The 26,152-nt window shown below is 45.6% G+C and overlaps 1 protein-coding gene across 1 annotated transcript in view; it reads right to left on the reverse strand.

The window, feature by feature from the left end:
* ARMC9 (armadillo repeat containing 9) overlaps positions 1–26,152 on the reverse strand; it is a 152,218-nt gene that overhangs the window by 82,859 nt on the left and 43,207 nt on the right. Inside the window, 8 exon segments of the mRNA XM_082396418.1 lie at positions 2,419–2,493; positions 5,012–5,088; positions 6,520–6,659; positions 8,801–8,924; positions 10,795–10,885; positions 15,834–15,926; positions 18,838–18,949; positions 21,906–21,940. Of these exon segments, the coding sequence (XP_082252544.1) occupies positions 2,419–2,493; positions 5,012–5,088; positions 6,520–6,659; positions 8,801–8,924; positions 10,795–10,885; positions 15,834–15,926; positions 18,838–18,949; positions 21,906–21,940 (747 nt within the window).

Genomic DNA, 26,152 nt, shown 5'->3' on the forward strand with positions numbered 1-26,152 from the left:
TGGATCGTGTTCTCCTCACTGTCTGGCTTCCTTTATTACTGTTTTATAATAAAGGAAAAGGATGTAATACCCTCTGTCAATCTAAAAACCTCTTCAAGGATAAGAGTGAAATGAGAGGAAATCTCAGGGTTTTAGAAAAGCTCTGTTGAAGCCATATCCTCCCTTAGAGGCCTCTCTTACAAATAAATAGGTAACTACTCAGGTGAAGTGTCCAAAACCTTCCTCCATTTGCTTATGACTTTGATCTCTGTTAAAATGCCAGAGGGAAGCGTATGCTACTTACACCTTTATCTAAGTGGTCTACGTTTTCTTTTCAAAGTCAGTAATTCAGAGGCTGTCTAGAAACTTACGTCAGAAACTATAAAGGAAGATATTAATGGATTTAACTATAATTAAAGCTGTCATATAACCAAAACCCCGTAAGTAAAAGACCAACGAAAAATTGGGGAAATATTGGCGATATATGTCAAAAGATGAATAGCCCTAATTTCCCTTGCGACTTCTTTGATCCAGAGGCAACTTAGAAGCGAGTGGCAGCCAGGCTTCAAGACAAACCCCCCTCCTGGAATGTGTGCTCCCGGGCCGTCCCTCCCACACTGCACCCGAGCCGGTCCCGCGACCACTTCTGAGACTGGGTCATAAAGGAGACTGGCTGCTGTCTTGCTCACTCTCTGACTCTCTAGGGTCCCTCAGGGAGAAGCCAGCTGCCATGTGGAGAGAAGCCCTATGCGGCAGTCCCCTGGCCAGGAAACGAGGTCCCCAGACAACAGCCAGCACGAGAGCGAGCTTGGAAGCGGATCCCTGTGCCCTCGGCTCTCCGGCTGAAGTCTTCACTAAAATCAAAGGAGAGACTCTTGGTCAGCACCACGCAGCTAATCTGCTCCCCAACATCTGTCCCATAGAAACTGTGAGGCAGTAATTTTTTTTAAGCCATTAAACTTTGGGGTAATTTTTTATGCAGCAATAGAAAACTAATTCAATTGTGCTGTTTAATTTCCAAACATTTGGGAATTTCCTAGATGCCTTATTATTATGTTTATGTTTTTCATCATTATTTATTCAACCCTTTTTCTGCCCATTACCTCTCTCCCCTCTCCTGGGGCTCCAATGACAGACGTGTGAGACCTCTGGATATTGGTGCACAGGGCTCTGAGGCTGTCCCATTCTTCCATCTCTTTTCTCTCTGGCCTGGATGATCTCTAAGGGCCACCCCTCTCGTGTCCGACAACAGCAAGTCCCTTCCCCCCACTTGGTGCCTGTCCCCTTCCTGCCCGTAAGTCCGCCTTCTCCACCCCCGTGCCCTGGATGTCTGCCCTTCATGCTTTTGGACTCCATGTCACCTCTGTTCTTTCTTTTTCTTAAACCTACATGTTTTCTTCCTTGTTCTCTGCCTTGGTTGACAATTCCTCTCTTTGACCTGACTGAATGACCATAATGCAGAAATTAATCAAGTTTATCTTCCCCTGTTCTGTACTGAAAAAGCAGATTTCTTTTTTTCTTTAAAAGCAGTAGGCAATTAAGTTTCACTGTTTACCGTGACCACACAGAATGGCTCTGAAATAAGTTTTTGTCTCTGGCATAACTGCTGATGTAACTGTAGATGACCCATTAGAAGATTTAGTAATTCTTCTAAGTAAGCAAAGCCAAGTGGAAGAACATGCTTCATTGGTCTCAAACTGAATTTAGCCTGTGTTTTGACGATGGAAATATATTTAATCCCTTCATTCTAAGCATTTAATACGCACACACGGTTTCACATGTCGTAAGGAAAAAGGACAAAACTCCAATGGTTTTGATTAGATCTAGAAACGTTTGTCATCTCAAAAGAAGATGCTGATCACCTGAGGTTTGTTTTATGCTTCCAATATAAACACTAAAGTAAACACATTAAATATTCAGTTAACTCTTTTCCAACCAGACAGTTTTATCAGTTTTATCTGTTCCACCTGGTTGCTATCAGAATGCCTGCACATTAGAGGAGTGTTTTGATTGCTCCAGGTCTCACTGCCACAATTCTTCCAGGAAGCCTGGAGGTGAATCTGGGTGATGATTTTCTCCGTTTCATCATTTTCTTGCTAAGCTTCTCCTACTATGAAATCCATAAGCATTCCCAAAGCCCCCAATTAAAATGAGTCACTTAAATTTTTTAAAATGTCTACAACTTTCCAAAAAACAAACCTGCTAGGAACTTCTGACGCCGTGGTTCTTAATCCTGTCGGCTGGGATCCCTTGAGAATCTGATAAAAACCACAAACTCTCTCCCCAGAAAACTGCAAATATGTATTTGGGATACAATTTCAGGGAGTTCAGAAGCTATCTGAAGCCCTTCCCTGGGGCCCCGTCAGGAACCCCTTGTTCTAACAGCCTCTGAACGTGGCACTGACAGGAGCTGACCGATCCCACAGCACGTTTTCTTACCATTGCTCTTGCTTCTTCACGAATGGATGGAATAGAAAGGATGCTGTACAGAGCTCCATTCACATACGGCTGTATCTTTAAGGGGAGAAAAAACAGTCATTTGCAGGTTCTCAAATACCATACAACTCAAACATCACACACTACCCTTGAGAACAGCCTGGCTAGCGAGGAAGGCGAGCACTGCCACCTCCACAGCTCCCTGAGCTCCAGGATGCAGGTCTCCAAATGACAGACATCTCCACTGGCACGTCCCAGGGCAACAGCTGAAACTAAGAGTTCAAAACCAAGAGCATCATTCTCTCCCGAAGCTTACTCCCGTTACATGTCATTGCTGAATTAATGTCATCCTGATGACTCAGGCTAGAACCTTTGGAGGCATCACTCATTCCTCTCTCTTCTTACCCTCCAGTGTTGGGTCTCCAAGCCATGTTTAGTAGGAACCCTTCTTTTCCATAGGTGCCGCTACAGTCCTTGTTCAGACATCATCGCCCATGACCTAGGCTACGTGAGATCTCCAAAAGGGCCTCTCTGCCTTCTATGTTCACCCTTTGATCCAACCATCATATCATTGCCAAGATTCTACAGCATGGGCCAAATCATCCCTCCCCCGACCTCGGGAACCTTCCGTAGAAACTACCTGGAAAGTCCTAACTCCTTACTATAGAACATAGGGCCCTTCAAGGTTTGGCCTCTATATCACCTTTTTCTGCTCCTCCCTTCCTGCCACTTGGAATTCACACTACACAGATTCCACTTCAGGGACTGCCCCCCACACCCAGCACACTGTGACACACCCTGGCCTGGTTCTAGCAGCTCATCTTGCTGGCAATGCTCTTCCCATATATGTCTGTCTGGAAACCTATGGTTCATCCTTTAAAACTCAGCTCAGGGGCTTCCCTGGCAGTCCAGCGGTTAAGACTCCGTGCTTCCAATGCAAGGGGTGCGGATTCAATACCTGGTCAGGGAACTAAGATCCCAAAGGCCACACGGTGTGGCCAAAATAAATAAATAAATTAATTAAAAATTAAAAAATAAAACTCAGCTCAGACATATCTCAGAGGAAGCCTTTCCTGAGCCCCCAGACAGGCTGCTCTGCTCCCTGTACATACCTCCCTCCGCTTCTGCGCTGGATTCAGCATTTATTTACTTACCTGCTGCCCTGCTCGGCTTGCAGGATCTCAGTTCCCTGACCAGGGATTAAACCCGGGCCACGGCAGTGAAAGCCCAGAATCCTAACCCCTAGGCCACCAGCTAACTCCCAGGATTTAGTATATTTTTAAACTTATACTTAGGTCTCTCCATGAGCTCTTCAGGGACAGGACCCATGTTTTACTCACATAGGTAACCCTAACATCAAGCCAGACAGGACGTGGTACATGGCAGCCGCTTGATAAATGGGCTTTCCCTTTCGAGCGGACTGCATGCTACATTCAGTCTCTCCGCGGCAGTGGGGGCGGTCTCATTTCCCACCACTCTTTTCCAGAACTGGATTTCTTACCACTTTTCATTTCTGCTAATCTAATGGGTAAGAGAAGACATCCTATAGTTGTTTTTATTTTCATTTCCCTGACTACTAGCAAAACTGAAGATCTTTTCATATTTACAGACCATCAAGATTTACTGTTCTGTAAACTGTCCATTTATACACTTTATCCTTTTTTTCCTGTTGGTTTTTTCTCTGTTTGACTCTTAACGTCTATCAAGAGCTGGCTAAAGAGGGCAGATCTTTGTGGAGGTTTTGGCTTCAGGTGCAAAGTTATGTCATGGTTTCCACAAAGGCATTTGTAGAAAGCGGGTGAGAGAATAATCATAGTGTGTGTTAGCAGATCCACACCTCTATTTTATTGAAAAAGGGCTTGCCGCCCATTGGCTAGAGCACCACACGGATGAGAGCAGACGCAAGGACGGCCATCCTGCGGACAGTTTGGCAGGATTCTGACCCAAGACTGACACGTGGGGTGAGCCAGCGGTGATGGGTGTCTATGCCCCAGGGAAGCTCCGGCTCGGGCCCTCGAGGGGGAAGTGCGGCCACGTCCGCCGAGGACGGCTGTGGCAGCAGAGGGGTGAAGGCAAGCAAACGGGGCACCCCTGGGGGACTGGTTAAGTGAAACGGGAGGGCTGCCAACAAGGGGCTCCTGTGCAGCAGCGAGAGTTAACGACCTACATGTACATAAAGCAACAGAGAAAGGTCCTAAAGACACAGTGAAAATGGAAGAAAAGGATGAGATTTAGAGGGCAATGTTATTTATACAAATTGAACACACCCATAATATTAAATATATTTTCAGGTTACATACATGTCCATGGACATATATGAAACCCAACAGAGGAGTGTCAACATGGGGGGAGGAGTGAAGCAGGGGGAGGTGACCAGGAGGAAGAAACAACCCCCGGGAGGGAGCAGCACAGGCCAGCGAACGGCAGTCGTGCTCACAGCGGGAAGCCAGGGGACAGCCTCCTGCTCTGGGTGCCAGAATTTAAAAATGATAAAAGCCCTGACGTAGCTTATACAAATACCTGGAAGAGGGCAAGTGCAGTAAGTACCCCAGGCCACCCTCCCCCAAGCCCGGGGCTTACGGCGCTGACCGGGTACCTCGTGGTTTTCATGGCCGAGCAGATCCGAAAGAACTTTCAGCACGAGGCCCGCCACCTTGGCACACATGTTCTTCCCTTTAAGAGGAAAAGAGAGAAACAAAACAGGACATGTCTAAACTCAGAGGCACAGTTTCAAGTCAGGCAGACTTGAATATGAACCTTGGCTCCTCTGCCTGTGAGCTGTGTGACCCTGGATGAGTCACTTCACCGATTTGGGTCCCAATTTCTTCCTCTGGGGTCCCTTGGGGATTATTAACGTCCACCTCAAAGGGCGATGTAGAATTAAGTAGCTCAGTATATCTCAGGATGTTAACACTAAAGTTTCCCAAAGCAATATGAGAAAAGGAGACAGGAGCATGAGCCATAAAGAGAGCATCAGTTTTTTGTTTTTTGGGGGTTTTTTGGCCGAGCGCCACGGCCTGTGGGACCTTAGTTCTCCGACCAGGGATCGAACCTGCGCCGCCTGCATTGGAAGCACGGGGTCTTAAACACTGGACCGCCAGGGACGTCCAGGCAGCGCAGCATAGGGCGGCACACTCCCAGTGCTCAGCAAGTGGCGGCAGTTCTTATTATCAGGAGGTCAGAGCTGTTCACTACACTGAAAGCTCGATGAGTCAAAGAGCCATGCTCTCCTCCCAAGTGCACACGCCATCACTTAAAAATCCTACAGCTATTTCAGAAATTCCAAACATCATCATGACAATCGCTGCAAATAAACTGATGATAATAAAGAAAAGCCAATTATAATCTGATAAATGTTTTAAAGCTAGGAAATTTGCATATGCTACTTTTTTAAAAAAGATAGAAGTAAGTTCAACAACACACAGTTAGGTGGTTCAGATTCCAAGGCGTCTGAGGGTGAAGGAGCTTCTAACAAATACCCCTGAGCTATTTATCCAGGTAACCTTCTCCCAACACGAGGGCTGCTGCTCAGACAGAGGTCAGCCATGGGCCGGACGTGGCACCTCTCCAAGGAAGCTTCTTCCATCCCAGGGAACAGATCATTTAAGTGGGATGGAACCTGCAGGAAAGCTAAAATCACTCCCTTTATTGATCAAGACGTAAATGACGTGAGATGTCACGTGGGAATTGCTGTCTGTACGAGGTGGAGTGGGGAAGGCGACTGTGATTAAGGGCAGGAAGCCTGGTTTAATGTCACCAGCTTAATCCTGTGCAATCTTGGGAACATGCTTCTCTGTCTCCAGATAAAACAGATCATAATTCTTCACTTCCTACCTTTGAATAATGCAATGAAGATGAAGAAAAATGTAATGCAATTCAATCTCCTCTTAATGTGGGTACTGCATATATACATATATAAATTATTCTTTCCAAGGCCAGAGTGGTATTTTGGCTTTAGGGATTCAATAGCTTTCTACCTAGCTGGACATGCTTCACACTCTTTTTCTGTTTTGCGTTTTCTGGGAGGGAGACGAAAGGCAGACCACATCAGGCTCGTGGGTTCTCCAGAGCCGGGGGCGGGGGGACGGCAACAGTGAGTGAGACCTGTGCTCCGGAGGCAGAGGTTCATGAACAGGGCCACCGAGTACTCGAGCGCGTAGTCAGACAGGCAGTCGGGCTCCTGCAAGACGTCAATCAGCCAGAAGAGGAGGCCGTCTCGAATCATCGCTGTCTGCAGTGGGCGCCTAGGATGAAACAGCCTGCAGGGAGTTAGCAAGAAACCTCTCACGTGAGAGTACATAGCAGTGTGAGTGCCCATCAGAAAAGAAACTTCACAGAAGTTACGGACGCTGGCGAGTATCTTATTGTTAGACCTGTACAACGGAAACTACAACAATAAATTCTTTACCTTTCAGGGATATTATTAAAGGTTTAAAGAAAAATAAGGCAGTAAGGAGACTTCCTACTCCGAAAGTTTCCTTTTCAATATTTAGAATTAGCAGCGTATTACTTCAAATACTTAATAAGTATTTATTGATAGCTTTTGGTCTACTTAACCCAGGAAACAGAGTCATAGAAATAGTTCACTGACAAACAGATTTTTACCTAAAGTCTAGTCTATATAATCTAGTTTGGGCACTTTGAGCTATGTAAAAATAAAGAAATACAAAAAAGAAGACCAGCTCATATAAAACCAGCTCGATACCATTTTGATTCAGATCTCTATAGAATAAGGGTAGTTTAGTAACCTGGGTAATACAATTTATATGGAATTATTTTCTACCCAAGGTCCAGGTGGAAAATCTTACAAAATCCAGTGCCTCATCATAATGTGTTACAGTGGATGTTATCATGTCAACCTTAAGAATTTATGGGACTAAGAACTATAATAACTACAGTTATTAAATTTCTAAAAGTTTTTCAAATATAGTCAACATCAAGCTAAATCATCTTTATAAACAAACAGAAACATGTTCCTATGATCTGAGGAAGTAATAACTCTGGAGATTATTTATAGTTCTTTCAATTCATATAGGTAGAACAAGAAATTTTCATCAGCAGGGACATGGCAAATAGTAGGAACTACATACCTACACCTTTCCCCACACAAAACATATACACACTTAGAATATGTCCCTTTTCAGGTTTTAGGTTATTAGTGAGAGTCAGTCAGATGTTAACCACAGTCCCTAAAAAGTTAGGGACTCAGGTACTTAAATTCTTAGTAGTCAACGAGAGAGTCAGGTGGTCATCAGGGAATATGGACTCTGGAAGAATTAGCATATGACCCAGCAATTCCACTCCTAGATACCTACCCAGGAGAAAAGAAAACATGGGTCTACACAAAGACTTGTATGCAAATGTTCATAGCAGTATTATGCATAATAGCCAAAAAGTAGAAACAACCAAGATATCATCAACTGATGAATGAATACACAAAATGTGGTCTATCCATGTAATGGAATGTTATTCGGCAACACAAAGGAACAAAGTACTGATACATGCTACTTGTATGAACCTCAAAAACATTATGCCAAGTGAAAGAAGCCAGTCACAAAAGACCACACCAGTACAGGTAAATCTATGGAAAACAGAGTGGTGGTTACCTGGGGTGAGGGATAAGAATGAAAAGTGACTGCAAATAGGCATGAAGTTTCTTTCTGTGGTGATGGAAATGTTCTAAAATTAGACTGTGGAGATGGTTGTACAACTCGGTAAATATACCAAAAATCATTGAATTGTACACTTAAAACGGGTAAATTTTGTGGTATGTAAAATACACCTTAATAATGCTGCCAATTTAGGAAAAAAAAAGCTCTGGGAGGACATCAGATCTGCTTCAAGAAGAGGTGTCTGAGTTTTAAATCTCTAACGTGGAGCACTCCCAAGTCATGACCAGGTCCAGGCTGAGACTACAGGGCAGGTGGCTGAGATGGGTGGACCAGGACCCAGGAGGCTCCACCCCTGACTTCCACAGAGCGACCTACCCCACCGACTGTGATTGTGCATTTACACGTGCCTCTCCCACAGTGAACAGTGAGCACTTGCAGGTGGAGGCTCTATCAGGGTGCATTCATGTGCTCATCTCCAAACCTTGCACGTGGCTTGAGACACAATCTAGCATCTAGCACCTGGTCAGCACGAGATAATGGTCATTAGGAGAATATAACAGTGCTTTAGAGTGTAGGAGCAGGACGGTTTAGTGGATCCGAGATACGCTTTCCAGCTCTTCTTCAGAAAGCCACCCAACCTCTTCTAAGCATTCACTGAAAAATATCACCTGCATCTTGGATTGTCACTGGGACCAAATAAGCACAAAACAGTGGCTAAGAAACCCCTAAGTTGATTTCACAGGTGCCACCATGACCTACTGCACGGTCAGCACCTGAGGCTGAACTTCTGCAAGGCCCCGAGAACATTCTCCCGGGTGATGACGTCCTTGTCTTCCTCCTTCAGCCTTTCTTCCAGCATCCGCAGCACCTTCGTGCTCTGGGCAAGGTAGCGGCGACCTAATAATATAACCAGAGATGAACAAGGGAGAGAATTTATCTTGTGTTAGGTTCATGCTCCAAAACCACTTTCTATGAAAACTTTGCATATAACACACGTAGAGTTTGGGTAATTTTATGTTCTAGAAAACTTATTAAAGCATATTTCAACTGCAAGTTGGTTTTACTCAATCAACTATCTAATGAATGGAAAACCACTTTTCCTGTCATCTAAACACGATTCATCACTGTGTTCTTGTGCGGAGCGCTGTCTTTTATTTACCCAAAATCTTTTTTTTTTTTTTTTAAACATTTTTTTTGATGTGGACCATTTTTTGTTTTTAAAGTCTTTATTGAATTTGTTACTATACTGCTTCTGTTCTATGTTTTGGTTTTTTGGCCCCGAGGCATGAGGGCTCTTAGCTCCCCGACCAGGGATCGAACCCACAGCCCCTGCACTGGAAGGCAAAGTCCCAACCACTGGACCGCCAGGGAAGTCCCTACCCAAAATCTTGAACCCAAAAGTCAGATCACGAGGAAAAAGGGGGTGATGAATCTGTGTGTTATGAACCCCTTAGTCTTAACAATAGAGGCAGCCCAGTAGTGCTTTCTGGACACACCCATGGCCTGGAGAAGAAGTTAGGAACCATACCTGGAACCCTATCACTAGCTTGTTGTGAACTTGTATCTTGATACAGATGACATTAATTTCAGACGTAAAGTTCAACCATATTATATGAATGGTCCCTGGCACATACCCTGGCTTATCATAAAATGTTTGTTAAATGGCTGGAAGAACAAACAAATGAATGAAAAAACTTTTGGAGTGTCATACAGTCACAATTTAAAACTCCCATTATTCATGTTAAAAAGAGCTCAAACAAATTAGAATTTATGGAAGGTAAGGGCATTTTGTAAAATCATTTTGAATTAAATTATGGTGGCATGTTATTTTGGGATTTTTCAAATCCTCTTGATTTAAAAGGCTTAGTCTTTTGCAAGACATGGTATAGTGCTTATTGGGATAACTTTATTTCACCAACCTTATTTGGCCTTAAGTAGAAAATGATAAAAGATGCATTACCTGCTATCTTGAGAGCAATCTAAAAAGTACTATGTTACAATACCAGAAAGCTTACAAAATAAAACTAAAGGCTAACAAAATAAACTCCAAAACCATCAAAATTTGCTCTGACATAAATTACAGCAATATGACAACAACTAAGTTTTTCAAAAGACCTTAGATGCATTAAACAGTAATAAACTGAGGAAACACGTCATTGCCAAGAAACTTGGGGAAGAATGTGTTTTCACAGGGAAAAACACATCCACAAGACCTAGCTCTTCTCTCTGAAGGTATCAATGAAAAAAAAAAATGTTGCCTGCCATATCAGTAAGCAAAGGATGTTGCAGCCATCAAGCTGCTACAGCCACTCTGGACGGTGAGCCCTGAGGGAACTCAGGATGGAGACCAACGGGCTGCCCACTGCCAAGCCCTCAGCCCCTGCAGCCACCCCCAGCGGTGCACCCTGAGGAGGCTCAGGATGGGAAAGCACAGGATATGGCCCTAGATCGCTGAGGTGCCCGTCAAAGGGATGATTTCAGTGAGCCCAGACTCTTGCATCTTCCCGTACACAGAAAAGTGCTGAATTCCTTAACTCGAGATGTCTGGTTTTCTTTAACAGTAATCTTTTGATGCTCTGTCTACCTCATCTTTGCTGCAAAAACTCCTATATACCCTGGCTCCCCCCTTGCCTCTTCGGAGCAGCACCTCCGAGCTATATGAGATGCTGCGGCCGGGCTTAAGTCCTCAGTTTCGTCCGCCAAATAAAACATAATTCTCAGCTTTTCATTTTTTTCCCTCAGCCGGCAAGGAGAGCTGCCGTCTCACCTTCTGCCAGGGACGCGAAAGCGTTGACGAGCCTGGCCGTGTACTGCCGCACCACCTCGCTCTTTGAGTGCAGCAGCTGCAGCACATTCCTCTGTGGGAGAGAAAACTATATCAAAAGAGGAAAAGCCATGAAGTGAAAGAAAAGTGAGAGAGAAGCATACGTCTCCTCTGCAGGTCTGATGTTCTCTTCCTCTGAGTGAACTTATTAGAGGTGATTCGGTCTTGATTTCCAACTGATGTTTTTCTGAGAGTTGGCAAAAAAATATAAGTTGTTCAGACTTCCAAATTAGGAGAATTAATTATTCAAAGCACTTAGAATGGTGACTGACACCAGGTAAGCAATACTATTTGCTATGACTGTTGTTGAGGTTCTTCCAGGTAGAACGATTGATCCAACACTCGTCTAATTTTGCTCCCTCCAAAACCACCATCAAACTACAGTAAATGGCTTTTTTAAGGAGACAAATCCTCAAGGACAGAGAGGACAGCACAGGAAACTATAACAACACAATTTTGGAATCAGGAATGCAGGATGGTAACAAACTTAGCAGACCCAAGAACGCCAAGCGGGCAAGGAGGAATCACCCAGCTTATGTCACGTAGTCCTCAAAAGTCTCAAGAACTGGGGGGAAATCAAGAAGAATGAATGAAAGTGGTGGAAGCAGCAGCTAGGTCCCCCTCGTGCTGCTCCTGCACAGCTGTCCTCCCGTGCACCTCCCATCACACATCTGGGAGCGCTCTCTTTCGAGGGCAACACAAAAGGTCTCTGGACGGAGGACAGCAGGCACAGGTGAGCAGGGCTGCCACACCCAAAATGGAGTAGGGGTGGTGCCTAAAGGCAGGATAAATACTCAACAGAGAGCCACCCCCGTCCTCTTCCCCTACCTGGCTCTCAGAACACTGCCAACCAGACTGTTACCTTCTAGGCAGATTAGAAGACACTTCTTGGAGGAGAATGACCAGCCCTGGAAACAGGAAAAGAACTAAAGTTCCTGAAATCAGAGGTTCCCAATAGCTGGCCCACCGGGGTCACCCTCAGTGGAGCTCTATGCCTACAGGCCTGATCCTCACCCTCAGAACCGCCAATCAGCTTTTCAGTCCCTCCACTCTAAACATTAGGAGATAACCAAGGTCTACCAGGAACTCAAGGAAAGTTTCTAACATGGAAAATAAGGCCAAAACAAATGGGGCAGGGGACAGAAGCAACTTGGAGGAAATGAAACTGTGCAGGGAGAAGAAAACTAAAAATAGACAAAAATTTGTCATTAATATCCTCAGAGATATAACTGTATCCATGAAACAACAGAATGCTACAAAAAAAAAAAAAAACCAAAAAAACACAAAAGAGGGAAATGAAAAACTCTACAGGAGGGTTGGAAAATAAAGATGAGGAAATCTCCCAGAAAGTGGAACAAAAAGATATGAGAAAAAAGATAATTAGAGAACCAACATTCAGAAAGAAGAGGCCCAACATTCAGAAAGAATGAACAGAAAGAATGAACAGAGTTCAAGAGGCCCAACATTCAGAAAGAATGAACAGAGAAAACAATAGAGGAAATCATCAACAAAACAACTCAAGAACAGTTCCCAGAACTAAAGTTGTCAGATTGAAAGGGCTCACAAAGTGCTCAAAACAGTGAATCAAATACACATCATGAAAGCCATCAATGGGAAATTCATTAACACTGGTGAAAAAGAAAAGATTCAACACGTTTCTAGAGAGAAAAAACAGGTCACATACAAAGGGTCAGGAATTAGAATGGCTTGGGACTTTTCAACAGCAGCACTGGAACCTAAAAGACAATGAAGCAATATCTTCAAAATTCTGAAGGATAATTATTTACAACCCAGAGTTCTATACAAAGGTAACGATATTTTCAGACATACAGAGTCTTGAAAAATATACTCCCCATCCATCCTTTTTCTAGAAGCTATTAACTAAAGGCTGTGCTTCACCAAGAAGACAGTATGGAATATTGGAAACAGGGATCCAATTCAGGAAAGGGCTGCAAGGAATCAACATACGTTTGGTGAAAAGAGATTTCTGGAAGGCAGCTGTGCCCCAGATGTGGAGGGCCACCAGTACAGGCTGAATGACTGGCTCAAGAAAGTGACATACTAAAGGCTGTCATCCCCAAGATGCCTATTGCCACTGTACCATCTTCATTTAGGTAAAATTTTTATTGAAATATAACATCCATACAGAATATTGCCCAGATCATGAGTGTGCAGCTTGATGACATGTGGGTAACCGGTAGTCAAATCAAGAAACAGAACATTACCAAAGCCCCAGACGCCCTTCCGGGGTCCCTTTCCAAATCAAGGGCAATATCTCTCCTGGCTTCTTATATCGTAGGTTAGTTCTGTCCGTTTTTAAATTTTTTAACAAATAAAGTCATGCAGTATGTATTCTTTTATACCTGACTTTTTTCATTCAGTATCATGCTTGTGAGATTCATCCATGTTGTATGCTGTGTGCTCCTTCTCATTGCTCAATATATCCCATTTTACAGATATATCCCAGGTGATTTATCCATTCCACTCTTGATGGGACATTCGGGTTATAGCCAGTGTTTTGCTTCTTATAAATAGTGCTGCTATGAGCATTCTTACACATCTTTTAGTTGAACGTACAGACACATTTCTGTTGGGGTTATACTTAGGAGTGGTTTTGCTAGGACACAGACTATGCGGTTTTAGTAAATACGGCCAGGGTTCCAAAGTAGTGCACCATGTAACATATTTTCAAACAGAGTGCAAACTACCTGGGTAAGGGGAGCCCAGACTCACCCACACTTGGATACCCCTGCCCTTGCTCTGATGAAGCTCCAGCTCCCCCACTCACACCCTGCTGTGTGGATCAGCTGTGGAAAGTCTCTTCATCCCCACAGGAGTGTTCTCATGTGATCAGCTCCTGAGAACTAGAAGTAGACGAGGCAAGCTTAAAAACCCAAATTACAGAGCGGCTCACCATTCCCCTTGGCCATACATATTGCTGCTGGATAACCAGTACCTGGCCTACCTTTCAGCCCTGCCAGAGGCCCTGTGCTTCCCGGGACTCTCTCCTGACTTTGATTACCAATGTCCCCAGAGGGGACCATTAAGAGCCCAGGGAAGCTACGTCTGATTATAATCCAGCAATTTTATTCATGTCATCTTCCCCTCGGTGCCTTCATCTAACATGGAAACAGTACCCTTTCCTTGCAGAGCAAGGTCTGTGCTTGCTACTCAGCAAACCCCAAATCAAACACTATATTATTCAGGGTACATATGCAAATGCGGACACTACAAAGAAAAGCAAGGAACTGATTGAGACAAAAGTGAAGGTGTGCACACTCATGTTCAATGCAGCATTATTTACAACAGCCAAACGGTAGAGGTAACTCAAGTGTCTGTTGATCAATGGATAAACAAAACGTGGGATATATATGTATACATATATATGTGTATATATGTATATATATATATATATATATATATATATATACATATATACACATATATATATATATCTCCCAATTTATTTTGGTGTCATGGTGACACGGCACCCATGTTTCCCAAGGAGTTCTCCTGCTCTGCAGATTCTCTGACATCTTAAGATAACTCCAGCTCATTCCTTATTAAAAAAAAAAAATAAGCCAGAGCAATTAAAAATAATGACCTGAGGAAGATATGACATTTTCAGTGGCTATAAAGATTTCGGCATTTTGACAAATATCATATATCACAAAACCTAAGACACCTTTCATAGGAGGACATATTATTTTTTTATATATAACCAAGAAAGAAAAAAGCACTGCAAGTTAAACTGTAACAGGCCATCGGCTATTAGATACACCCCAGTTTCGGAGATGCTAAAATGGGGGGAGAAATTACATCTTAGATTCAATGAAATATCACAGTTCAGAAAGAATCAGTATTGAATTCACTCTTTGAATTTGAGTTCGTAAGTCATGACAGTATATTATTCAGCTGCTTCGTGTCTTATAGGCTGGTTTCCATGCCATTACAAATACCAACAGGAAAAAAAAGGAAAAGAAAATAAGAATTTGAGGGACTATTTTTCATACTTAACTGTTTCATGGGAACAATGCGATTGTGTACAAAGAAGAAACTCAAAACCCTTAAATGTTGTCGCCTGTGCACACAACAGATTACGTGCAACAAGCTTTCTCCGGGGCTGTTTCATCAGCGATCCTAAGAGGTATTGATACTGCACTCAGGGTGCACACCGTGAAGCTTAACAGTAGGGAGATGAAGTTTTTAGAGCATTTTGGTAACGATGAAACTGAAATAATGAGATGCAGTATCTTCTCTACATAGGGCATGTTCAAGCTCTCGATCCTCTTTCGGGAGGACAACAGGTGCTGAGAACAGGGAAGAGGGATGAGGAGTGTGGAGGACTCCTCCGAGCTGGGCCCTGGGTTAAGTTCTTCCCACACGTGACCACATGCAACCATCCCAACAACCTCACGAGGCAGAAGATGGCCCCTTCTTGGTGGTGGAAAGCTTTCTGAGATTGAGAAATTTGCTTAAGGGTGTCTGGCCAATAGTCGGTGGGGCAGAGATTTGAAACAAGTTTATCTCCCTCTAAACCCCATACTTTTCCCGCTGCACCATTAGACCTATCTGGTCCAAAGCTATATACAAAGAGTGTTGAAGACACTTTTTAAGTCAGGCCCAGATGAAAACAATTTGAATCTGCTTACCTGCCTTGCCCATTGTAAGTCACGCTGAGTTTTCAGGACTCATGGTAAGCAGTGGGGTGAGGGAAAGAGCGGGGAATTTGAGAAAAGGAAAAATGGCAGAAAAGAGCTCCAGAGTTGAATCAAGCAGTACTAACTTGTTTAGGACTCTGCATTAGAAGTGAAAAGTGGGCCAGTGTCCAGGGTGGACAGCAGATTTCGGAAGCTAACAGAAGCCCCAGGCTGACATACAGTCGCTACGCTGAAGATATGCATGAAATGAAAGCCTCCTCCTTCTAAGATCCTTCCCAGAAATGCAGGCCCTGGCTGGGCGCTGGCCCCTCTCTCACCCACCTGGCTATGGCTGTGACAGTCCAAGAGGTCGTTGCTGATGTAGGCCTGCAGAACGGTCTCCCTCTGCTCTCCAGGGTGCGATGTGGTCAAGCGCTAGAATGAAGAAAAGCAAGAGCAACAGGACCCAAGTGTCGATGTGGAGGAAACTGTTCCCACAGCTGGCAGCACCTGTAACTATGCACTTCACCAAACAAAATGAGTAATACCCAGCCGGGTGGCCAACCAGCCAACAAGTCAATTAGCAAAAACTTACAACGTACTTCCGAATGGGCGATGCAGGAGTCAACTTACACATGTAACCTCCAGAGCGGTGAAGGATCGTATTGGACTGGATTGTACGGGAGCAGATGAGAGAGCTCACACACACCTGGAGAGGGCTTTTTTTTTTTTTTTGCCGTAAGTGGCTCAAGAGCTGGTACCCGAAGGACGAGCAGACTACTGGGCAGCACGGGGGGATGTGAGCGCAGTGGGGGCCGGGGACGTGTGGTCCAGCTGAGGGGGGTGTGAAAACACAGGGTGCCTTTGCGTGGTGCCCGACGGGGGGGCCGTGAATGAGCGCCAGGCGCACAGAGCAGACCCATCCCACAGGGGCTGGCACAGCGGCACTGCGGGTACTGTGTATGCGTGTGCGTGTGTGGCACCCCTGGCACTGCCCTCCTTGCATATGGTCCTCTCTTCCCCCAGGGCCTCCCTCCTTGGCCGCAGTGGGTCCCATCTCTCCGGGACACCGGCCTTTCAGCACCTCCACCTTTGGGTTCCGGACAGTCTGCTGCTCTTCCCGCCTTCTCACCCATGGGCTTTACACAGTCACAGGGGCTGCCGCCCTTCTGGTGAGTTCGGAGGCTACTGCTGGGCTGGGGTGGGGGGGTGAGGGGCCGGAGGGGTCTCAGACAGAATTACAAGGATCTCTTTATTTTTCCTGCTTGTTCTATGACATTCATTCAGCAAAGGAATATCCTGTCTCGCCAAGAGGCTCAATAGCATGGGCCAATAGCAAGTGCCCGGTGGATAATCGAAGAGCCAAAGGGAGGCTGGTAACTGGAGCAGCGGTAAACCTCCAGGCAGGGACAGCCGCTAGCGGTTACTCGTGCCACCCCACCCACTCTAGTCAACAAAACCAGAGCAGGACTCTTCCTGCTGATCCTGGATGCGTCCTCAGAGCGCTCCTCCAGACCATATTCCCGGAAGCACTGCCAACCATCAGAGTGCACGTGAGGAGAGCTTTTGTTATCCAGAGAGATGGGGAAATCACTCAGAGGCATTTGGATGTCAAGATAACCTGAAATTTGGGGATCCATGAAGGGGTTTGACGCTATTGCAGGGTGAATTAGAATAGACTGTTCAGTTAAAGAGTGAACCAGGGACTTCCCTGGTGGCCCAGGGGTTAAGAATCCATCTGCCGATGCAGGGGACACGGGTTCGAGCCCTGGTCCGGGAAGATCCCACATGCCGTGGAGCAATTAAGCCCGTGCACCACAACTACTGAGCCTGTGTGCCACAACTACTGAGCCTGTGCTCTAGAGCCCGCATGCCACAACTACTGAAGCCCGTGTGCCTAGAGCCCATGCTCTGCAGCAAGAAAAGCCACCGCAATGAGAAGCCTGCGCACCGCAGCGAAGGGTAGCCCCCGCTCACCACAACTAGAGAAAGCCCAAGAGCAGCAACGAAGACCCAATGCAGCCAAAAATAAATAAATATGTAAATAAATTTATATAAATAAATAAATAAATAAATAAACTGCACTCCAATAAAAATTAAAAAAAAAAAGAGTGAACCAGTGTTGGCTTAGGCCAGCAGTTCTCAAAATGTAGTCTGGGGAACCCTGGGGATCTAGAAGCGTTCCCCATAGTACACTTGGAGAGTCCCTTCAGGGTAGTCTAGAAGGTCACAATTATTTCCATAATAATACTAAGGCATGTTTTGTCTTTTTAATGATCAACCTCTCCGAGGTTATATGAAGCGTGATAGATACTGTGACAAACTGAATGTAGAAGCAGAGATAAGAATCCAGCTGTCCTCCATTAAGCCAGACATTAAAGAAATTTATAAAAGTGTAAAACAATGTCAGTCTTCTCACTAATTTTTTTTTTTAGTTTGGAAAATAGTTATTTTTCATAAAAAATATGTTATTTATGTTACAGCCTCGGTTTATTACTGTTCATCTTAAATGAATTAATAAATATACATTTTACGTTTTCTCAGCTTTAACTTCTAATACTGTAAATTCTGGTGGATAAAATTCACATAAACAAAAGCTCTTTGGGTTCCTCAGTAATTTTTGACAGTGTCAAGAGGTCTGGGACCAGAAAGCTGGAGAACCACTGCCTTAACTGTGATCAATCTGAAAATTGGTGAGAAAAGCAACCATTTATTTATTTAAACGAAGGCTTTTTTTTTTTTTTCCTTTTTTTTTTGGCTGCGCCACGTGGCTTGCGGGATCTTAGTTCCCTGACCAGGGATTGAACCTGTGCCCCCTGCAGGGGAAGCGTGGAGTCCTAACCACTGGACCACCAGGGAATTCCCAGAAAAGCAACTATTTAGATTACACTCTATTTTCCTTAAAGACTTGTTAGTAAGTTTTCGCCCTTGATGTCTGCTCGTGTGGCTGCGCGGGAATACCTAAATCCAGAGGTCTCTGTGGGGGTCAGTGTGAGCGGGACCCGTGCTCTAACACACCGACGCCACCAGCTGTGAGTCTGGCTCAGGGCCAGGGAAGGGCCAGATGCCAGGACGTCTCCGGGGCCTTGAAACTGCATGTACCAAATCATCGTGTATCAGATCACCGAGTGAAGGCAATGGCAGCTGTGACGTCAACATAGGGGTTTTTAAAAAGAGACCACAGCGAGCTTCGGAAGCTGCTTTTCATTTTCGCTCTTGGTGTCAGCAGGAAGCATGAAGAAAGATTTTGAGAAGATGGGTTAAAAGATACAGGCAAGGCAGCCAGCCAAGAAAACCAGCATGGTCTTCTTTTTTTTTTTTTTAACTTCAAGAAAAAGGTACCTACCCAGCGCAGAGCCTGCAACAAGAAGGCTTTCAAGCGGTCACTCCCCAGAATCAAATCCTTCTTCAGTTTCTCATAATCCAAGGAGGGCAGTAATGGGACATCCTTCAATTGCCTACTCAGCAACACAAGTTCAAAGAGAAAGAACAGGGCAAAAGGGCATGTTCATTACACCTCCTGAGTGTCACGATGGTCTCATCTAGAGCTGCTCTGACACACTGGACGGGCAGTGGCCCACTTGCTCTCTGTGCTCCTGGCGTTAACTCCAGGCCTCCACCAAGAGGGCTGGGTTCCAGGCCTCCCACCCCGGCTTCAACGGGCTCAGCTCTGTCTCTTCTGTTGCATGTACCAGGGTCTATATAACACTTTTCCTAAAACAAGGAGTCTCTGCCTAATGGGATTAGAAACCACCACATTCACAATAGGCCAGGGCTCCACACCATGGGGATGAAATCACCCTGGAGGCATCATAGAATCCTGAGTTCTATTTAGAATCCTGAGCAAAGTCCAAAGCCTACTAGTTTTAGCAGGCCCCTAGGGTCCTCCCTAAAAACCTGAAGCCACTGTCCCTCTCAAGCCTGAGGGACTGGCTTGGGGGGATGTGAAAGACAGAACAGGGGTCAGAAAACAACTGTGAAGAGGAGGTGCACAGCTGACCCTCCAGGAGGTAGGAGGGTGTGGCCAGGAAGCGGCAGTGGGGACGTGCCAGTGAGGCAGGTGGTAAGTAGGGCAATTTGCAAACCCTCCTCAAGAGGACTCCGAGTCAGGCCTCAGGTGAAGGCAGGTTTCAACTAAGAGAGATCCCTGTTCAGAGACCTACACGGTGCAGATGACCCAACACCTGCATCTGGCTGGCCAGAAACAAAAGGAACCACCTCAGATGCCTTGTCACTAAAACAAGTATCTTCACATTTTGTTTTGTTGAATAGAAGAAGATTGGAGTGTATAGAAAAATTGAAAACTGAATGAGGTCTGCACTGTCTCAATGTTAATTTCCTCGTTTTGCTGTTGTACTACAGTCAGATAAGATGTCACCACCTTACCTGAGACACTGAGGGACTCATCTTCCTATGAATCTATAATTATTTCAAAATAAAAAAACTAAGAACAAAACAAAATATGATTCTTCTAATACTGTGCAGAGAATATTAATATTAAATGAGAATTCATGAAGAATTGAGTGAAAAGACTAAAGCTGTAGGGTTTCATTTGTTTTTAAGGGTGGAGTAAAAACTGAGCTAATACCTCTGGGAGGTAGGATTTGGGGTTCTCTAAATTTTCTTCTTCATGTTTCTATAGACTCAAATGTTCTATAATGAGCATGTATTACTTACATTATAGGAAAAAATTACATGCTAGTTTTTTTTTTTTTTTGGCCACGCCACGCAGCTTGCAGGATCTTAGTTCCCCGAGACCAGGGATCGAACCTGTGCCCTCAGCAGTGAAAGAGCACAGTCCTAACCACTGGACCGCCAGGGTATTCCCTTAAGGTTAGTTTTTAAAAGAAAAAATGACATCCTCTTATAGGGCCTGGAGGAAAAAGCCAGAAGAGAGGGCATCAAATGGGGTCTCAGTTAACACTCCTGGGGAGGAGCGTCTTCTATTTAATATAGCAAATGGTAAACCTCTGTACATGGCACATTGATTATTTTGATTTTTTCCCAGAGGCAGATACTATTGTGAGTTTAAAAATTAATACAAATACTTAAAAAAATTCCAATTATAAATAACTGGCCAGTATTCTTCAAAAGTGTCAAGGCCTTGAAAGACAAAGACTGAAGAATGATCTCAAATTAAAGGAAACTAAGACATGACAAGACTAACGTGTGATCCTGGATTGAACCTCAGACCAGAGAAAGGACATAATGGAACAACTGCTAAAATGTGAATAAGCCCTGCAGACTAGAGGACAGTACTTTTTCAGCATTAATTTTCTGATTTTGATAACTGCACTGGGCTTGTGTAAAATATTAACACTGGGGAATGAATCTGGGTGAAGGGTATATGGGAATTCTTTGTTCTTTTTTTGCAACTCTGAAATTATTTCAAAATGAAAAAAAGTTTTAATTTAAAATGCAAACAGGCTCTTTTTCTAGACAAAAAAAGTTCCATTTGTAAAGCCAAGTTTGATAATGTTCTATAGCTGGGGAGCTTCTAATCAAAGGAGGAAAAACTGTCATATATATTTGGGCCATATTTACTTGCCAATAATGGCAATATTACTAAGTTGCTCAGCTATCCCCCATTTCTGTGGTCCAGCCACTCTCCCACAGTCCATGAGGAAACTGAGGTACAGACAGGTTATAAAAGTGGTCCAAGGTCACAGAGCCGGTGGCAGAGGGGGTTTTTAACCCTGGCAGTCCGTGCTCATAAGCACTGCATTCTACAGCCACCATCTGAAGTGAACAGAGTGCAGGGTTAATGTCAGACTCGGGCAGGACCGAAGGAAGGAGGAATGTTGTATCGACCGCAGGTGTCTTGGTAATATCATAGCACCCACCCCCCAATCCCCACCTCCACCCAAGGCTGGCTCAGAGGGTCACCAGAACCCACCCTAGTCCTCGTGTCCATGCCAAAGGTTCTCAACTTCCCTGCTAGTGCAACACACATGCCTGGTGAAGCCCCCATGCGTCAGATACCCCCATGGGGGACAGCCTAACTGACTTGTATAGGAAGGCTCCAGCACACACAGAGCTATCCTGTGGCCCTGGTCACAATGTGACTCAGGAGAGAACATAAAATTTAGACATTGCAACGTTCTGTTGACTGCCCTATGACAGTAGATTAAACTGATTTCTATAGAATATTATAGGAACAATTCAACAATTTTTTCCATTTGATGCTACCTCACCAACATCAATAGAATTGACTTTAAAAGATACTTTTATAAGTATTTTATAAGTATTACTTATGATTACTGGTATTTCCTTTAATACCCACATGTAGCTCCAGCTTAATCAAAGGAATTCGTCTAAGCTAGGCGGTTAAGAGCATTTATTAAAACTATGTTGAATTTCAGTTTTACCCATAGCTATTCTCCTTAATAACAGTTCCTAAGAGCAATTACTTACACGGGTGCCAAGGAGGCTCTTAACATGGTTGAAGCCTGAGGGGGAAGGGGACAGAAGGAAATAGAGCGTGTTAAACATTGACAGCAATGCATTAATCCCAAATCACTGTAACGGCACAGAACCAACAGATTTGCCAAGTTTTTCATCCACCAGGATTCTCCAACCATAATTGTATATGATTTAAAAATTAGCCCAAGTCCAAGTTTAGTAATACCCTACTGATGCATTTCCCAAGCCACCCACCTTTGGCTTGTTGCTACTCCACTCCAAGCAGCAGTCTATAAGAAAACGGGTGGGTTCGCCCTGACCAAGCTCCCAGAGGAACTTAAAGCTGCCTAGTCAAAGACATCATAAAGAACAAAAGCAATGAAAATCAGTTTATTATCCTGGTTTTCTTCTTTATTAAGATTTGATCTTTGAGTATAAAAATAACACATGCACTTGGCACCAAGTCGCTATAGAGGTGTTTGTGGAAAACATTCACGATCCCCCTCCCACCCTACTCCCTTTTAATCCTGCCTATAGGCCAAATCATTGCCTACTTTATGGGCACGTCCCATTTATTGTTTTCTTGTTTTGTTTTTGCTACTACAGCAACGCGGTATTAAGTATGTGCTAAAATACAGAAACCACCAAATGCTGTGAATGGCACTTGTTTGGATGGGCTCAAACCAACTGTAAAAGACATTTTGAGAAAACACGGGAAATGTGAAAATGGACTGCACTGGTATTACATGCTTCTAAGGAATTAGTATTAATTATATCCAGCACTGTGGTTACGGTTTTCGTTTTTTGAAGCCCTTATCTGTTAGAGATGTATATTGAATTATTTACAGGTAAAATGATAGAACGTGTGGAATTTGTCTAAAAGAACTCTCGGGGAAAAAAGTAAGTAGAGGCGAAGAGAGGAAGTCTCAGCTGTCTGTGGAGACCTTCCCGAAGGGGCAGGCAGTAGTACTCCGTTCCCTCTATGTCACCACAGCCCTCGAACGGAACATTATCCACGCTGACCATACTGAACTGTGATCATTTTGCAGCCATTTCTGTGTCCTTCTCCTTCAGCAGACACGGAGTTTCACAAGGGCTGGAGATATAGCACCTGCATGTCCCCAGCACCTGGCACAGTACCTGGACCACAGAGGCACTCAATCAACATGTGTTTGTTGAAGGCATGAATGAAGACTGACTTCCAAAAGTGGGCACTCCAGAATCCTTGACTGATTTAATAACTAAATGTAATAAATCGGCCCCGTTCTCAACTGCTTCCCTTCGCAGTATTTACAGATCCCCATATTCTCACCTTGAAGACCGAAAACCCTGCTTTTAAATGGTTCATGACCATGTATGTTCTTGTAACTTTTAACCTTTGACTTTTCCTTTTCTTTTTTGGCCACACTGTGCAGCTTGTGGGATCTTAGTTCCCCGACGAGGGACTGAACCCAGGCCCTCGGCAGGGAGAGCTCGGCATCCTAACCGCTGGACTGCCAGGGAATTCCCTTTTCTGTCTTTTTTTTTTAACCCTTGACTTTTAAAAAATTAATTACCTGTTATTCCTGTTATTGGCTTAAATAGCAAGGAGTTCAGAACATTGTTTGAAATGTCACCTAAATTACCTGTCTAACACATTAAGGGGATCAAGGAGCCAGTGATGTAGTCAATGAAGGACACAACCATAGTAAAACACTAGCATAATATATACACAAGAGAAAAATATTTTAAAATTAGTGATATTGGCTACTTCATATTTCCACAAATAAAATTCATTTACATACACCTCCCCTTTTTTCATAATTAAGAAAATGTTCTCTTTTAAAACACTGATTTTTTTTCTCTTTTCCTAAATTCTGTATCATTCTATTTGCCCTGTGAAGAAATTAATTGAAAAGCAGTAATAACTGACCCTTTCATGAGAAGAGCCAGTATGTTAAACAGTATTGAGACTTTACTATTCAATCGAGTAAAAAAAAAAATTTCTTTTAAAGCTGGCAATGAGCCGAGGGGAGAATGGCCCAGCCTGCTCCTAACGAGGGAGGAAGTTGTGGCATTTCATTCAGTAAGTACTGACTGCCCACCATCTAACAGGCCTCTGCTAGGCACCGTTGATATCGGTGAGCAAGGCAAAAGCCCTCTTCTCAGAGAGCTCGCAATCCAATGGGCAGAATCAATGATCAAATGACTCTCCGTGCCTCACGTGCAAGATGGTGGCAATGCTATGCCAGTGGGTGCAGATGCCAACGAGAGCCCATGGAAGTCAGCGTAGCTTCCCCTCTTTTCTGCCTGCCCACGCTGAGCCCCCAGTGCTGACGGAGATGCTGGAGCTGAGAGGTACTGGGCGTAAGTCATGAAGTAGACGCTGACCTTAACATTGACACCCAAGTATAAACTTGCCCACGGAATGGAGAACTCACAGTGGGCCACGGCTATCACTTCCTTCCTGCGTGGAGGCGTTAGTAAGAATACTCGGACACCGAGGGGGCTGCTCCGATCTGTGGCCTAACCTTTACTCTGGACTGGATTTCTAGAGGTCCCTGCCACCAGCTGCGGGCGCTGCTCTGCGTGTAGGCGGGGTGGACACAGCTACGACAGTCTGACTAAGGAAGAAAAGCCCAGGAAGAGAAAGCTGGGAGAGGCCCCAGAATCACCATCAGTTGGAATAATTTCCCTCTCAAGGTAACTCTGGATTTTGAGTATGGACGACAAGCCCAGGGAGCAGCCCCCCGCTAAGGAGGCCCTGAGCGCGGCCCCAGCGGGGGCTGTGTGAGTTCCGGGATTCTACGCTGGGCACTCAGCGTAAGGCCCGCAAGGCCTGGGGCACCAGGAGGAGGCCGGCGCCCCGGCCACGGCGGACGTGGGCGCAGACGGGTGGCGCTTTCCACTGGGCAAGCACAGGGTGAACGTGCGGCGGCCCTCTCCGGGCACGGGTGGAGGCCAGCGCAGCGAGGAACGTACGAACCTGTCCGTCAGTCACTGAGCGCCCGTGCCGTGCCGGGCTCAGGGCAGGGCTCTCTGCAACGCCTGGACGTGGGAGAACTAAACTGCTACCTAAGCCGAGAGTGAACGGGCGGAACTACGGCCCCATCCCTTCCCAGCTGCAGGCAAGGAACCGGAGCCCGGCCCTCGGGGTCATGGTGTGGGCGAGGGCGTTACTGGGGCCACACGAGCCTGGGACCCGCTCTCGGTGACAACAGCGGGATGAGGGGCTTTGCTAATGACGCATGGCGTCAGGAAGCGTGCTTAGAGAAACCGGGAGGAGGTGTGACGGGGCGAGAGTGCCCCTGGGTCACGAGCGACTGGAGGTTCACTGGGTTGGCGGGGGCCTGTCACCGTGGGACGTCTCCGGGGAGTTTGGTGTACGGCTGAGGGTCGTGAATCTCAGTACCCAGCGTGTTTCAAACTCGTGACATCAACAGTTTGGGGACGGGGACATCCTGCGGGACTGGCTTCGAGGCACACACACTTGGGGAACTGCTGCTCCAAAGGACGGCAGCGGGTGTGCGCAGCCCAGGGAGGGTCAGAAAGAGGGAGCCTCGACGACACCAGCAGCGGCTGCCGAGCCCCAGGGCGACAGGAAGGCCCCGTCTGGAGCCAGAAGCCTCCTCGGACCAGGCTGGTCCGCTGCCAGCCCTTCTTCCCTGGCCCCGCTCACGTGGGACTAACGCTGAACTCAGGTGCCGCCTGTGCGGTGCAGGACAAAGGCAGGACCCTTGTCAGGCAACCTCACGGGGAATGGTCACCAGGAGAGGTTAAGTCACCACCGTGGGACACCTGAGGAAATGTGTGTCGGCCACGTGACAGAGAGGCAACAGGAGCTGGGGACCCAGAGGGGCATCCCCACCACATGGAGAAGGGAGGCTGCTATGGCCAACTCTGTAACAGGAAAGGGTACGGACACAACTCGAAAACGCAGGGTTGTGACCGCAGGAGGGGAGCGCTGGAATGGAAAACTGTGCCAATGCGATCTGGAAGCGGCGCTATGTGTGTGCGCGGCGTGGGAGTGCCTGGTGTCTGAGCCCTTGGCCTTGCCTCACCACCCCGCAGCCTGAAGCCGTCTGAGAGCCTGCGGCCGGGCAAGGTGCACAGCAACGTGCACACCTGGGGAGGTGCCAGGGGCTGGGGCGCTGGGGCTTCTTGGGGTTTCTGAGACCCGAGTCAGGCCTGGAGAGACAGATGCGCGTCAGATCGCGGAGGGCTGGGGACTCCATGCTGAGCACGTTGGACCGGAAGCGACGACAGGTATTAAGCAAGGG

This window comes from Balaenoptera borealis (genome assembly GCF_965194805.1).
Source record: "Balaenoptera borealis genome assembly, chromosome: 6".
In the NCBI taxonomy this organism is placed as follows: domain Eukaryota; kingdom Metazoa; phylum Chordata; class Mammalia; order Artiodactyla; family Balaenopteridae; genus Balaenoptera; species Balaenoptera borealis.